At 40.8% G+C, this 14,169-nt stretch overlaps 2 protein-coding genes across 6 annotated transcripts in view; one reads left to right on the top strand and one right to left on the bottom strand.

Moving 5' to 3' along the window:
* LOC110470681 (guanine nucleotide-binding protein G(q) subunit alpha) overlaps positions 1–10,234 on the bottom strand; it is a 117,132-nt gene extending 106,898 nt beyond the window's left edge. The window contains exon 1 of the mRNA XM_021530526.4: positions 10,093–10,234. Within this exon, the coding sequence (XP_021386201.1) occupies positions 10,093–10,228 (136 nt within the window). The 5' untranslated portion in view covers positions 10,229–10,234. The remainder of the gene's footprint in view (positions 1–10,092) is intronic.
* A 908-nt stretch (positions 10,235–11,142) lies between these two features.
* CEP78 (centrosomal protein 78) overlaps positions 11,143–14,169 on the top strand; it is a 47,833-nt gene continuing 44,806 nt past the window's right edge. For 3 of the 5 annotated variants that reach the window (XM_085566312.1, XM_085566308.1, XM_085566309.1), the window contains exon 1: positions 11,143–11,608. The gene's annotated coding sequence lies outside the window, so the exon portion shown is untranslated. Of the gene's footprint in view, positions 11,609–13,597; positions 13,683–14,169 lie in introns of all 5 variants that reach the window. The other 2 variants (XM_085566310.1, XM_085566307.1) reach the window with 2 other exon arrangements.

The raw sequence follows: 14,169 nt of genomic DNA, 5'->3' as shown, positions 1-14,169 counted from the left end.
TAATTACCCAGTTAAAGAAATCCCACCATATTTTGTTATTTTAAACAACAAAAGACAATCTCCTCCTGCTTTACTGGTTTTATATTATTTAATGGGAAAACTCCATAGATGAAAAACGCAATGTAAATATTTAAATCTATCCTTCTCACTTTACTACAAGAAACTGTAGACCAAAAATCTACAAATCAAAACATTCACACAAGGTATTTTTTAAGAACAACCAAAGGAAAAATGCACTAAAACTAACATGGTCGTAAATTTACAAAACAAAACAAAAACAACCCAAAACAAACAAAAACAAGCACAAAAATGTCATTACCCAGAGAATGTGCCATAAATTTCTCAGAGAAAACAATTCAAAGGCATACATACTAACTTCACTACCTTCACTGAGGTTTGCATTTAGGGAAGGAAATACAGCCACAATTAAGCTGTTAGCAAATTCTGCTCATGTTGTTCCTGTAGTTTTGGTTCAAAGGCCAAAATCTTCAGAGATTACCATGAGTCTACTTCTTAACCCTAATTAAATGTAATAATTAATAGGAGTATATAATTATGTTGTGGAGTCAAACAGAACAAAATCAAAGCAAATCCGAATTCACTAAGATCTTGCCTTGCAGGTAAAAAACCAGGATGAATGCAATTAAGTAAATAAACCCCAAGAGAACAAAATTTATTCTGGGCAGAGATTGTTTCTGGATTTCTATGAACACCAACAGCATTAAAATCCAAGCTTAAAGGATTGTAAGACAAGCCATTTTACTGATGCTGACTGTGGGGGTGGTGGGGCATCGACACAGGTTACCCAGAGAAGCTGCAAATGCTCCATCCCTGGAAGTGTTCAAGGCCAGGCTGTATGGGGCACTGAGCAACCTGGTATCGTGCATAGTCCCTGTCCATGGAGTTGGAACTTTAAGATCTTTTCCCATTCCAACTGCTGTGTGATTCTATGAAGCATGCTGTTAGTCAATTTAATGAAATAGAGTAATTCTAGTGAATCTTTGTTCCATTTGCAGAAAATATGCAGTCTTTAGATGAAAGCAAATTTACTCCTAAATTGTCTGTTATGCTTTTCTATGAAATAAGCTGCCAAACCAGGAGAGAGTCTCCTAAATGAAATCCATATTTGCATCACTTAAATGTTTATATCTCCTTTAATTTATTTACCAATTCAATGCTGAGATAAACAGACCAAAAGGTAACTGAATACAGTACAAAAAAAAAAGCCCTTATGTTATTTCCTCTCAATATTCTCTTCTTACCAAGAAAAACAGAAGTATGTTTAGGTGCATTTTGTGTTTTCAGAGAGGAAAAATACATGTATAAAGCATTATTTCTTACAGCTATCAAGTTAGGAAGATGTACAACAGCTTTAACTTCAGGAAATCAACAGCAGTCCAATCAGAGCATCACAGAGCCATTTGGGTTGCAAGGTACCTTCAAAAATGATCTATGCCACCCATGACACCAGGTTACTCAAAGACTCCTTCAGCCTGGCCTTGTACACTACCAAGGACAGGGCATCTACAGCTTCTCTGAGCAGTCATCATGTCAATTCTTTATTCATCACAGAGTCTATCCCTCCAACTTCCCTCACTCCAATTTAACAGTAAGAATGCTGGGAGGCCACAGTATCAAAGGCCTTACAAAAGGCTAGACAGAAGACATCTCTACCTCTTCCTTTGTCCACTGATACAGTTACTCCATCACAGAAGGCCAAAAGATTAGTCAGGCAGTTACTCCTTTGCACATCTTTTTGGCTGACTCTATAATGAACACCTCCACATGTTCTGTATGTTTCAATAAATGTTTAAAGAAGATCTGTTCCATGACCTAATGCCTAAATTATAGCCTGAGTCTTGCCTTGAGTTTTAATGTTGCCAGAGAGGTTTCCCTACTTGGTGGGAGTTAAAGACGTTTATCAAGTGTTTGTCATGGGATTTTATACTTAATCCTTTTACGATGACATGCAACACCTGTAACTTCCCAGATCAAAGCTCTCACCAAAAAAAAAATCACTTAGAGGACTTAATGGATTGGGGTAATGGTAATGAGATAAACAGATTTTGATCTCTAAACCTCTATTTTAATAATGGGCTAAGTCAGTCAGAGAGCTGTTTGGTGGCCTGTACTCTGGGATTAACTACTAATCCCATCGCTGTTGAAGATGACCAGGTGCATACATTAGAACCACCCCTCAAAAAAACAGGCAATTGCAGGACAGAAGAGATTTAAGTGGCATGAAGATTGTTGCTGTGTATGAAAACTCTTCTAGGCATCAGGTTCTATTAACACACAAACAAGAAATTAAAAGAAGGAAAGGAGAATTTACCAGAGTTATTAAAATATAGGTGTAAGAATATGTTCTTTACCAAGCACAACTACACAGTGTCTCTGTTTCCACGCTACTATTATTTTCTTTTTAAAAACAAATAATTAAACAGAAATACAAGTGGGAAGTATTGTAAGAATAATTGTTTCTCCCCCTAAAAGATTACCTGAGTTAAAACAAATTTTAAAAGTGAGTACTTTGGGTTTGTTTTTTGTTTGTTTTTATTTCTTCTTTCTGCGAACGATCTTTGAAAGGTTTTAACCACCAACATAAACATTTCATTTCAACACCATCTAGGCAACACACTGCAAAAACACAGGCATCAGATCCTCCAAGTATCTGAACAGCTGTGTACGAATCTATTCAAGATATGTGAATGATGCCTTTATTTTTCAGCATTTAATTTCAATTGCTTTTTCTGCTGTGGTCTGTGAGACCAAGAGGCACTCATAGTGCTTTGCAAATCCATTATCAGAGCAAAGTTTAAGTTCCATACTTGACTACCAGTTCCCCAAGCCAGATCATTTCCCAAAAAAGCAGAAAGAATCTTTTCCAACCTCTATGTCTTTTGTGTTTTTCTGGCCTTCTGAGTTACCAGCTGGTTCAGAAACCTGTTTAGCTGTCTGGATGATGCTGTTCACCCAGAATTGTGGCCTGGAATACCTTTCAGCATTCTCTTTCAACATTCTCTAATATGAGCAAGATAATGAACATTAACACTGAAGACTTAGGAGATAAAAACTCTCCTGTGATGGATTTATAGAATAAGGAAATAGAAAGTTTCCTTAACTCGCAGATATATTCTCATTCAGTTTAAGGATTCTTGACAAAGACTATCATTAGAGTAATGAATTAGCTAAGGACCAAGAAGCTTATGCAAGTGTCTAGTGAGCATATAACTCAGGTACAATGACAGGCACATTAATAAAACTAGATAGCAATGTATATTCTGTGCCATAAGACTAAATACTAATACAATTAAAATATTTTTCCTAATGTATAATTTCAAAGTGTACCTAAAATATGTCCACTACATTATCCCTTAGCTTATAAAAGTATGATCAAGAATGGGATATCTTTAGGTTGATTTCATGGCTCTATAGTAACTAAATGAGTAATTTCTACCTTGATTCCTGTTTACTCAGAGAATCTCTAACAGGTTGACTTTCTTTCACATCCAGATACACCAAGTTCCTACAGAACAGAAACCTGTACTCTTACCTCAAATTTAACTTAAAGGTGGCCAATCCTATCTGGGCAAACACTATTCTGATGCACATTTGGTGATACTTTCCAAGATTTGAGCTGTATTTTTCAGTTAACTTCAAAAGACTTAAGCATCTAACTGCACTCAGCTCTTTAGAGAAGAGGAAATGGGGAGTAGAGGCATATTTCAAATTTTAACTGCCCTTTCCACAATTTCCTTGGGAAAAACAAATACTTCTTCAACAGATTTTTGACAGCTGAGACTGAGTACCAAAGTACTTCAACAAGGACCACAATGGCTATCTCCTAGATACAAAACAGAAGACACAGATATCAGTGGGAACAAGGCCTTGGGTAGAAATCTCATCCATGTACTCTAAGGTAAACAGACTCAGACTCTGCCACTAGTCAAAACTACCTAGTCTCATTCATTCCTATCAGATGCTTCTTCCACACACAGATCAATCTAAATTACAAATAGCAAAGCTCCCAGATGAAGTTGTCAATACACAGCTCAGCTGCGCTGAGGCAATAGTGATATAGTCTTTATCTTTTCAATTTACTGAATCACTAGTTGCTTCCACTTTCATCAACTTACTAATGTTCTGTTGCTTATTCAAGCAATACACGTATGCACACCATCTGCTTTCCACAGAAAGATGAGCTGAACCAACACAGTGGGGCTCACCTAAATCATGTAGTCCATTACAGTAGTTTGTCAGATGATTCTGCCTGAATGGATTGACAAAGGAGGAGTCTTGCTTGGTAAGGTTTATTTTTGTCCCTGGAATAGCCACACCACCTTCTCAAGTGCAGAATGAAATGAACAACAGTACTTTTCTGTTGGCAATTGCATCTGCATCAGGGTTCTGGGATAAAACTCTGCACTACTGATAAAACAATAAGAAGAATGTTCAAATTAGGTAGTTTAATTATTCCCTGCCATTTGTCCTTTGAAAACTTAAAAGGACAAAAATCTGTAGAAAATCATGCTTCAGCTTAGCCTCAGTATCAGCACTACTTATTCAGGGAACAATGTGGTTTCAGGACACTTCAGATTTTAAACTTTAGTTTAGCCTGAAAAAACATTTGTGCTGTTCCTGGAACTCTCCAGGAACAGGAGACTTTCCAAACTTTTAACTTCTAAAACATTGGTATCTCTTGGACTTCTTTATCCAGTTTTAACATATCTAACTTCTTTGCACAGAGTTAATAATATTTAAAACCTGTGGCATGCTTCCTTCTTTTTGGCCAACATCATGTGTATGACTTCCTAGTGTTGCCTATATGCTAATTCTTCCTTTGTTTTCTTCTGCTTTCCTTCTCTTTGTTCTTGCCAGGTTTGATAATTACAGTAAATAAAAGGTGAATACTGAAAAACTTCCATAATTTCATCAGTAACAGCTGTTCATACATAGCTACATTTGTCTACAAGACTAGATTTTCTTCAGTCCTCTACCATTCAACTTAAGGAAAAGATATTGTGCTTGTAGCACTCTATTCCTGCAACAAAGCTGATCACCATTAATTTGACCTCTACCTTACTTTATTTCACACCTCTGTGATTTGTTTTTCAGAGATTGCAAGGCAGTGCTTTCCCCTATGAATTTGCTGTTACCATACAACAACACAATTAATTTGAAACAACTAAAGGAGGAGAATTAGTATTTCTTCATTTTGCAGTACACACTTAAATGCCCATACTCCAAAGATTTCTCTGCTCAGCATATATTTTTTCATCCTACAACAATTTTTTCATTCAACATTGTTTGCCAGTGTAACATAAAAATTAGGGGCCACTTGGCTCTTTGAAATGTAAATAAAACTAAATTAGTCTGAATTCTTTAACTGTTCAGATCATCTGCTAGTTCCTATTAACTTTGGTGGGTGTAGATCACTTATTGAGTAGTAAATACAAAAGAGCAACAAACCCTTTTTAATGGCTGCATACAAGGTATCTTTTTGTGGTGCACCAAAAAGGAATGATCTTAAATATTTTCTAAATATATGTTCTTCACATTATCACACTGATATCCAAATGATGATTTGTGTTTTCCTCCTCAACAAAAAAAAATGCTCTTATATATGGACATATCTGTGTATATGAGAATACATCAAGGTACTGAACCTTCAGAATGAAATTTTATTTCCTTAGAAACAGCTTCTGCTAAATAAGAGATATTTGCCTATCTAGCTACAATATGTATTAAGAGGTAAGTAAATTATTTATAAACATCTACTGTGTCAATTACCTAAATTATTTGAAAGAGTTCAGCGTGAGTAGGACAGACTGATAAAAATACAAGCTACAAGAAAAATAAGAAAGCTTGTTTCTCCAGCTGAAGAAGTTACATGAAACAAGAGTCTGCCACTGTTGGCTTAAGGGACCCATTTACTCTTCAAAGTATCTACACAAAGCCCACCTCTGTGAACACACCAAGTTCCGCATGTTCAACATCTAATTCGGCTAACACAGCTTTAAGAAATAATACATATTACTATGTCCAAAAGCATCTTTTGGCATAAGATTGACTGCTGTTCACGCCAATTCAAATGGCTTATCATCCATCTAGTTTCTGTGCTACAGCACAGAGAATAGAAGGACACTTGTATCAAGGCAAGTCTCTTCACTGACACATTCACTATCTTAAGTACCTAAGAAGTACCTAAGTCTTAAAAAAATGCTTTGCACATGACACAATACCAACCAATATGCTGCAAAAAAAAAAAAAAAAATAGCACTGTCACACATATCTCCAGTACCTAATCTGCCAGAGTTTACAGACACATAGGCACAGCTAGCACAACACCTGCAGATTATTTTCTTAGATACTCAAGGCATTTCCCAAAGAGAAAATAGTGTACAATATTAATGTATACAGTCTACAGGCAGACTATGTCCAGGACTGATGGTTTATGACTACAACCTGTCTGTCATGCAGGTTCAAATGCTGCTTTCTGAGTCCCTGGAAAAGCTACATGGATGGCAGGAAAAAATTACACATGGAAGCATGACAAAAAATACATATGCAAGTATATAGCTCTTACTACTTTAAAATAAATATGTATATAAATGTATAAAATAAAAGCATGCAGAACACATTGGCATAGGCCAAAATAAAACATTAGTACACCTCTTCATTTTCTCCCTTAATTATAAAAACAATGTGTTTTTACAGCTAAGAGTAAACAACGGATATTAACAACTCTAAGCTCTGGAGAACAATCACGGTTTTACAAAGTGTTCATCAATAATGACATCCAGAAGAGTTAAAGTACAGATTAAAACTAAATTCAGTGGAAGACTGAATTAGTTCCAAAGTGTCTCAAAAGACTACAGACAAGTTGTGCTAGCTGAAACTACTACTATGCAATATGCTTCAGTGCGCATTCCAATTGCAATTGGAAAAATTATTTTGTCCTGTTCTAATATGTTTTAAAAAATCAAATAATGATGTACAAAAAAGTACCTAAAAGCATTATTTTAATGTTTAATCAGTGTTTATTTTTAAACTAATACCTAAAAATAATCTTAGCACACAGTGAAAGTTTTGCACAAATTACCTCCGACTTTGAACTCTTTGATTTCATGAAAAGTAAAAAGATACCATGAGCACATTAAACAGTGTGCGTGTTTTTGTGTATGTGTGCAGGCATCTGTGTGTGACACAGTAGCAGTTCAGAGAAACCTGTTTCCAAGAAGGTACTATGTCTTTCACAAGTTAAGGAGGGAAAAAAATCCTTTTCCTCTGAAGCAAAAGATTAATTTTTTCGTTATGTTTGCTACCCGTATGCATTTTTATGTGTGTATATCTAATTTTTAAGCAAGCGTAATAATAAAACAACCTAACATAGATATGCTTGTTTGTGCCTTTAAAGGTTAATAATACCTTTCACTTTGCACTTGCAACTAGTCTGAAGAACATGCATAGCCACTTAACGAGGCTCAGCTTACACTACACTAATATTCTTTAAAAGTCAAAGGATATTCCTTAGTCCTGTATTTAAAAATCTTAACACGCTTAGGTTTTTCAGACCTATAACACTTGAGAGAGTGGGACTGCAAAATTGGCACTTCCAGAAAAGAAAAAAAAAAAAAAGAAAAAAAACCAAAGATGTTCACTTATGTTTACATTAAAAAAACCAGCACAAGTGATTTTCTCCCCAAAGCTGAGGGGGAAAGAGATGAAATGGGACAGTAAACATTTATTTAATATTAAAAAAATCAGATTATTTTAAATCAGATCGTTTTCCTGCTACCAGCCTCACTATTTTTGATGAATATTTCATTCGAAAATGGTTTCCTCTGTCTCATAACCATGTAAATGACCCATACAAACAACTTAGCATTCGTTTTACAAATAACTGAGCATTTACTTATGCTAGGGAAACAATGAAAGTGGCTAAAAAAAAAGTGTTCTAAGGTACTTAAGATAAATCCACTTATGAAAGAAGTTCCCATAAATTTCTTTTAGAAATTGAAACTTAAGTCTACAAAATACCAAGACACCAAGAGTCTTTCACTACACACTGCATTTCTCAAGACAAGATCATTATGTGTTAATCCAAATGTGCGCATACTATTTCTTTCAGTCAAATATATGACAGAGGCTGAGAAAACATTAGTCAGAAAAAATGCATGCACAGTAACAATTTCTGTACTGGTTTTATTAACCAGGTGTATGGATGTGCTCTTAAATACATGCAGCCAAAAGTTCACACCTCCAGATCTCTACATCATGCCTCCACTTTCACAAGCCTGCTGGAAGTCTTAGCTGGCATTGATGAACTCAAGAGTTTTTCCTAATCTTTTCTATGGGTTGGTTTCTCTCCTGTTCTTCTTCAAATCACCACACATTATCTGGTCCAAAGTGATGCCATAACTGGACTCCAGTCTACCACCATCTACCTCAATACTTCATGTTAGTGGTGGGAGGACCTTGCAAAGCAGCTCAAGTTCCGTGTTCCTAACTGCAGAATCTCTTCTCTAGGAAAAATTTCTTCTCTAGGTAATATATATTGGTCTCATTCAGTGAATTTCATACATTTCTGAAAATCTGGGAGAAGCTTCTAGCACTACTGTAAGAGATACCGAGAACATACAGAAAAAATCTGGACCTGAATAACATGTCAAATGTATGAACTGCCTCTCCCGAAGCAAGTGTCTATCATTAATCATACTTAGACATCCATAATATTAAGCAAGGGCAGTCTATTTTATCTTCTTTGTGCATCTCAGAGATCACACTGCCATAAACCAAAATCAGTCAAAAATCCAAAAGAACATTATTATTGTTGAGTGCTGCATCCATGTCACTACTTCTCTCCCAGATCCGTTAGAGATCCCAACCTTGTCTACAAGGAAATAACCTTCAAGAAATAGCATATTCATATGGAAGCACTAAAACGAATTCAAACTTTTCCTTCCAACTTGCCTTACCTTATTGAATAGGCACTTTACTTCCTCAGTATAAACCACTACTTCCATATACATGGCCCAAGAAAAACATCTTCCCTGTAAACATCCCACATCCATTTGGAACATACTCACTCATTCACACATCAGAGAGTAGCACAAAAATACATAAAGGCCTGAGTCCAGGCAGGAACTATTACCACGGAGCTACGCGACACAGTGCATCAGACTGGACACAGTCAAGCAGATTTTAATTCGAAAGCCTTATTTTAACATAAGCCAAATTTCTATTAGATAAATGCCACCTCTGCATATTTCTAAAATATTCTGCAACTCTAAAATAGCAACCTCTGCTTTAATTAAGGAGAAACGATACAGTTGATTTTATTCCCTGACCAGTGGGTGGATGCCAAGGGTATTAAAGATCCTGTAATCATCCAGCACACTTCAGGTTACCCCTCAGCTTGCCATGTGCATCTGGGCCTTTGCGGCTCCCTTCCCTTTGTAGAAACCGGTATGCAAGCTGACCCCAAGCCCCTTATCCAACTTTACCTCAATAAATAAAAATCACAATGAGAAATGCAACCGGTGAGCTAACAACCTTGCCGAAGCCCACGGAACAATGCAGATATCACACCCGCCACCATCGACCTGCACAGCGACTCCCCCTGGGAATCCTTTCCTTAATCCGCTTCGCTACCATCGCTCTCCCACACACATCGACATTTGCCCCTCTCCCCGCAGCCCCCTCACTCACCCGCCATCCATTCCCTCTCCATTTTGGAAGGCCGCTTCCCGTTTCACACCGAACGCCCCCGCCGGCGATGCCCGCAGGCGGGCACACACGCCCCGTTCCCCGCGGCGGAGCTCGGCCTGCGGCTCCCCGCGGCGGGGGCGCCGAGCGCCCGCGGCAGCGCCGAGTGCCGGCGGCAGCGCCGAGCGCCCGCGGCAGCGCCGAGCGCCCGCGGCACCGCAGGCACTGCCGCCGCCCGTGCCCGCCGCCGGATACCTGCGCCGGCACGGACCGCGCCGGCGGCGATGCCCGGGCAGCGGCCGGCGGCACCTGGGGCGTGCGCGGTCCGAGGCGAGCGGCCCGAGGCGAGCGGCTCCAGGCGGGAGGAGGAAGCCCCGCACTCACCCAGCAGCAGCAGCTTCAGCTCCCGGCGGGCGTCCCGCTTGTCCCGACGCAGCTGCCTCTCGATCTCGTCGTTGATCCGCCGGGCTTCCTTGGCTTCCTCGCTCAGGCAGCACGCCATGATGGACTCCAGAGTCATTCTTCCTAACTGGTTCAGACACAGCCCCCACCCCCCCTAAACCCGCTCGCACACTCGCACACACGCACCCCGCCGCCGCTCCGGCCCCGGGGGGCACAGGCGCTCTCCGAGAGCCCGGGGGCCGCCGCAGGGCAGGCGCGCAGGCAGAGCAGCCTCGATGCCACAGAAGGGCAAGAAGAAAGGCAGGGCCGCTGGCGGCGCGGATCCCCGCTCCCTGCCGCTGACACCCGCCGCTGCCAACTCCTCCTCTCCTCTAAATCATGCACCGAACAACATGGAAACATCCACCGCGGCGGCAGCAGCAGCAGCGCTACCCAGGCGAGCCGTCCCTCGTCCCGCTGCTTCCCTTCCCTCGCCGCCGCCCGCAGCCTGCGCGGTCCCCGAGTGTCCCTGGCGGCCGCCGACACCCCCGCCGCCCTCCGACGCGACCACCCCACCCCCGTGGAAGCGTTAATGCCCACTAATCCCTCCCCCGCCCCGCACACGCACACATCTCTCCGCCGCTCCCCGCCCCCAGAGCGGGAGCCCGGCTCCTGCGGGGTGGCGAGATCGCCGCTACCCGGCAGGAAGAGCTTTCCCGCGGCCGCTCCTCCTTCCCGCCGCCTCGGCCGCTCGCCCTTCCAAGAAGGAGGCGGGCGTGGTGGTGGTGAGGGAAAGCGGAGCTCGCTGTCGGAGAGCTGCCGCTGTTCGGCTCCGCTCGGTTCGGCCCTGCTCGCGTTGCCGACAGAGCAACGGAAAGGGAAACGAGTGCACTAGCAGGGGTCGAGCCCGACCGGCTTTTAAATGGTCGGGCTCCGCGGGCGTGGTGCGGCAGGAATATGGCGGCGCGGCTCCCGCCGCCGCTCCCGCTCTCTCTCCGCCCCGCCGCGCGGCGGGGGCGAGCGGCCGGGGCGGCCGATCCCCGCCCGCGCTGTGCCGCCCCCAGGGCCGCGCCGCCCGCCCTGCGGCGGCCGAGGGCGGAGGAGGAGTGCGGGAAGAGAGCGAACGGATTCCCACTCCAAATGGCTGCGAGGAGCTGTGCCTGCTCCGGCTTGTCCTGACGGGCAGCGCTTTCCCTAACGCCTTGTTTGCTTTCGCTTCCTTTGTTTTTAGACGTGGGCACACATTTTTATTCGGTTCCCATCCTAGAAGAGATGAATTGGGTTGGCAGGGTCTGGCGGAAAATGTGGCCGGCTGAAAGGAAGGAAGGAGTAAGGAGCCGAAAATGCCTTTTCCACCTTTGGCCGGAATGGGAAGGCAGAGCGGGATACGCGCACACCGTCAGGCACCCGGAAGGTTTAGCGCCCTGACTTCTTGCTGGGAAGGCAAAGCCGTGCGTTCGGCACGAACGCGCTGGGACACCCCACGGAACGCCACCGGCGTGGCCGATACTCGGCTGCGGTGAGTTCTATTCGCTCCTCGCCCCGGCCCCTGCCTTAGGCCCGATTTCTGGAAAGCATCCCCGTGTAGCTTTCGGTAGCTCTCGGGGTGATGGCATACAATCGAGCAGAATGCACTCATACACCTTCTAGTTTTTGTGAATTCATAAACTCCTCACAGAATTCCCACACCTGCACTTCCTTTGGCCACCTCCATTTTAAACTACTTGTATCTAGGAATGTTGCCAAATCGGTTGTGAATCTGGTACCTAGCCTAGATAGTGGGTAGAAAGGCACATCACTCTTTTAGCTCCATATCTGAAACCTCACCAGCACCTGCTGACATCTGTTTCGAAATTTATATGCGCTTTCCTAAAAGCTTCCATATGTACTGATAAAATTATTTAAGTAAGGTCTGCTATAAAGAGCAAGACAATGAGGGAATTAAAAATAAACATATAAAGATAATAAAAACAACCAGGAAAATAATACAACCAATTTTTTAGAGCATAAAAAATTACTTATTAAAAATTGCATGATTTTCATGTAGATCTATATTGTAATGGTATGAATAGTGTGTAAAAATGATTTATACAACTTGGAATCTTTTTACTTCATTCCAGTCAATGACTTTTAGTCAAAATTGGGTAGATTAAGCTACTAAGAATAGACTATATTTCACTCAAAGCATATTCTCTCTTTTAAAACCTGTAGGTATAGAAGTGTATCTATGTATTCACCTGTATTGTGTACTGGTCCCAGATGTATTAATATTACATGCAATTTAGATTTCTAAAGTGCCAGCAGTGAATTACAGAGACAACAAGTAGCAGAAAAAGAGGGGGAGGTTACTTCAAGGAAACAATTATCAGGGTTTTTGAGATATCAGGGTTTTTTCTTCTAAATGCCAGAGTCCAAAAGAGTGAAGGTGAGTATGGTAAAGCTCACAAGAAATTCTTGTTGGATATTTTGTACATTGTGCCCAAATCCACAGCAATCATCTCCAGGAATCACATCTTGAAAAAATATTAGGAACAGGTCAATGAGTTTTCAATCTTTAGGTAAACTGAATCAATATCTTCTCCAAAACTGAGGGCACACTGTTCTAATAAAAACTGTAATTGTCTACAGTAGAAGAAGTTGGACTAAACTTTCTTACCTGTTTTATATGCTCAGTATAAAAGGCATGAACACAGTGTATACCTCAAATGTAGAACTGCATTTAATTTTGCATTTTTAATAAGACAAGACATGCCACAGACCATAACTGTAATCTGCATGTACCACTTTTATTGATATAACTGGATTTCAAATATTTACAGAATAAATATCTTCATATTTTTAATGGATGAGCCATCTAGTCCTGAATATGGCATCAACAGATAGTCATTATACACTGTTTTACTCATTTGCTTCATGACTTAGTGAAAGTCAGAAGAACCCCATTATGGATAATTACATGATAATAAACCTATGAGGAGATTTCTTTCCAGACCTCAATTCCATAATGATTGGCTTTTGTTTTGAAATGTGAAACATCCTTTATAAATATTTTATCCTAATAACAACTATCAGTAAATAACAGAAATCTTTATTGCGTATGCAGGTAATTATTATCCATAGATACTATCCATGCTGTTATCTAATCCTGGACAGATACTTCCTGATAAGCCTCCCGTAGCACTAATCTCATATTCCTCTATCCAAGTAGTCTCTAGTGCATGGCTCATAGCAACCCATTGCTTGTGAGATGTTTTGATGTTGCTTACTGCCACAGGAAATTAAAAGTGAGACTGTCAGAGGGAGAAAAGATATACTTGCATCCTTGGTATTCTTACTCATAAAACAGTAAAGATTTGGAAACTACCACTATGTTTAATCATGTCCATAGCATTCTTTGCACTAAGCTATCTCAGTTTTCAATTTCTTCCTTCCATATGCCTAAAGATATTTATTGTCTCTTTTTTCCGTCTTTTCTGCCTAAGAAAGGTTTTCTGTGATGTTTTGACAGGTTCCAAATGGTATCTGAACTTGGTACTCACATGACAGTATACTAGAAGATTGTGTATAGCAACATCATAGGATTTTCATAATTTGTGAGTGCTTTTTCGTTGCCATTGTTCATTAAGAAGATATTTGCACAGTGCTATGCAGAAGTACATCCCAGTCTTGTTTGTGAATGTTTCTAGTAAATTTAGAGGCTGTCAGTATGTCTGAGTTGAGCAAATTACCCTTCCAGTATGCCCTCCTAATCAGGTTTTTCTTTGCTGGTTTTGTTTGGGTTGGAGTTTTTTGTTGTTGTTGCTGTTGTTGTTTTTGTGTGTTTTTTTTGTTTGGTTGAGTTTCTGGGAGGTTTTTTTGGGGTTTTTTTTTTTTGTTTGGTTGGTTTTGGGGTTTTTTAAAGGGGGAAAAACCCAAATAAAATGTATCTGCTGTTTTCTGCTGTTAAATGAATAACATCCAGCAATTTCCTTCAGCAGATATCCATTTGTTCCAGTGTGTTTTGACAAATTATCTTCTGAATGTTTCTCAGTGTTCCTTATTTCAAAGCAAAAAGTGTCTGCCAAGGTGCTAAGGTACAGA

Source organism: Lonchura striata, chromosome Z (assembly GCF_050655825.1).
Source record: "Lonchura striata isolate lonStrDom1 chromosome Z, ASM5065582v1, whole genome shotgun sequence".
NCBI classification, from domain to species: domain Eukaryota; kingdom Metazoa; phylum Chordata; class Aves; order Passeriformes; family Estrildidae; genus Lonchura; species Lonchura striata.
The sequence above is the reverse complement of the archived record's forward strand: the minus strand, read 5'-3'. Positions and strand labels throughout refer to the sequence as shown.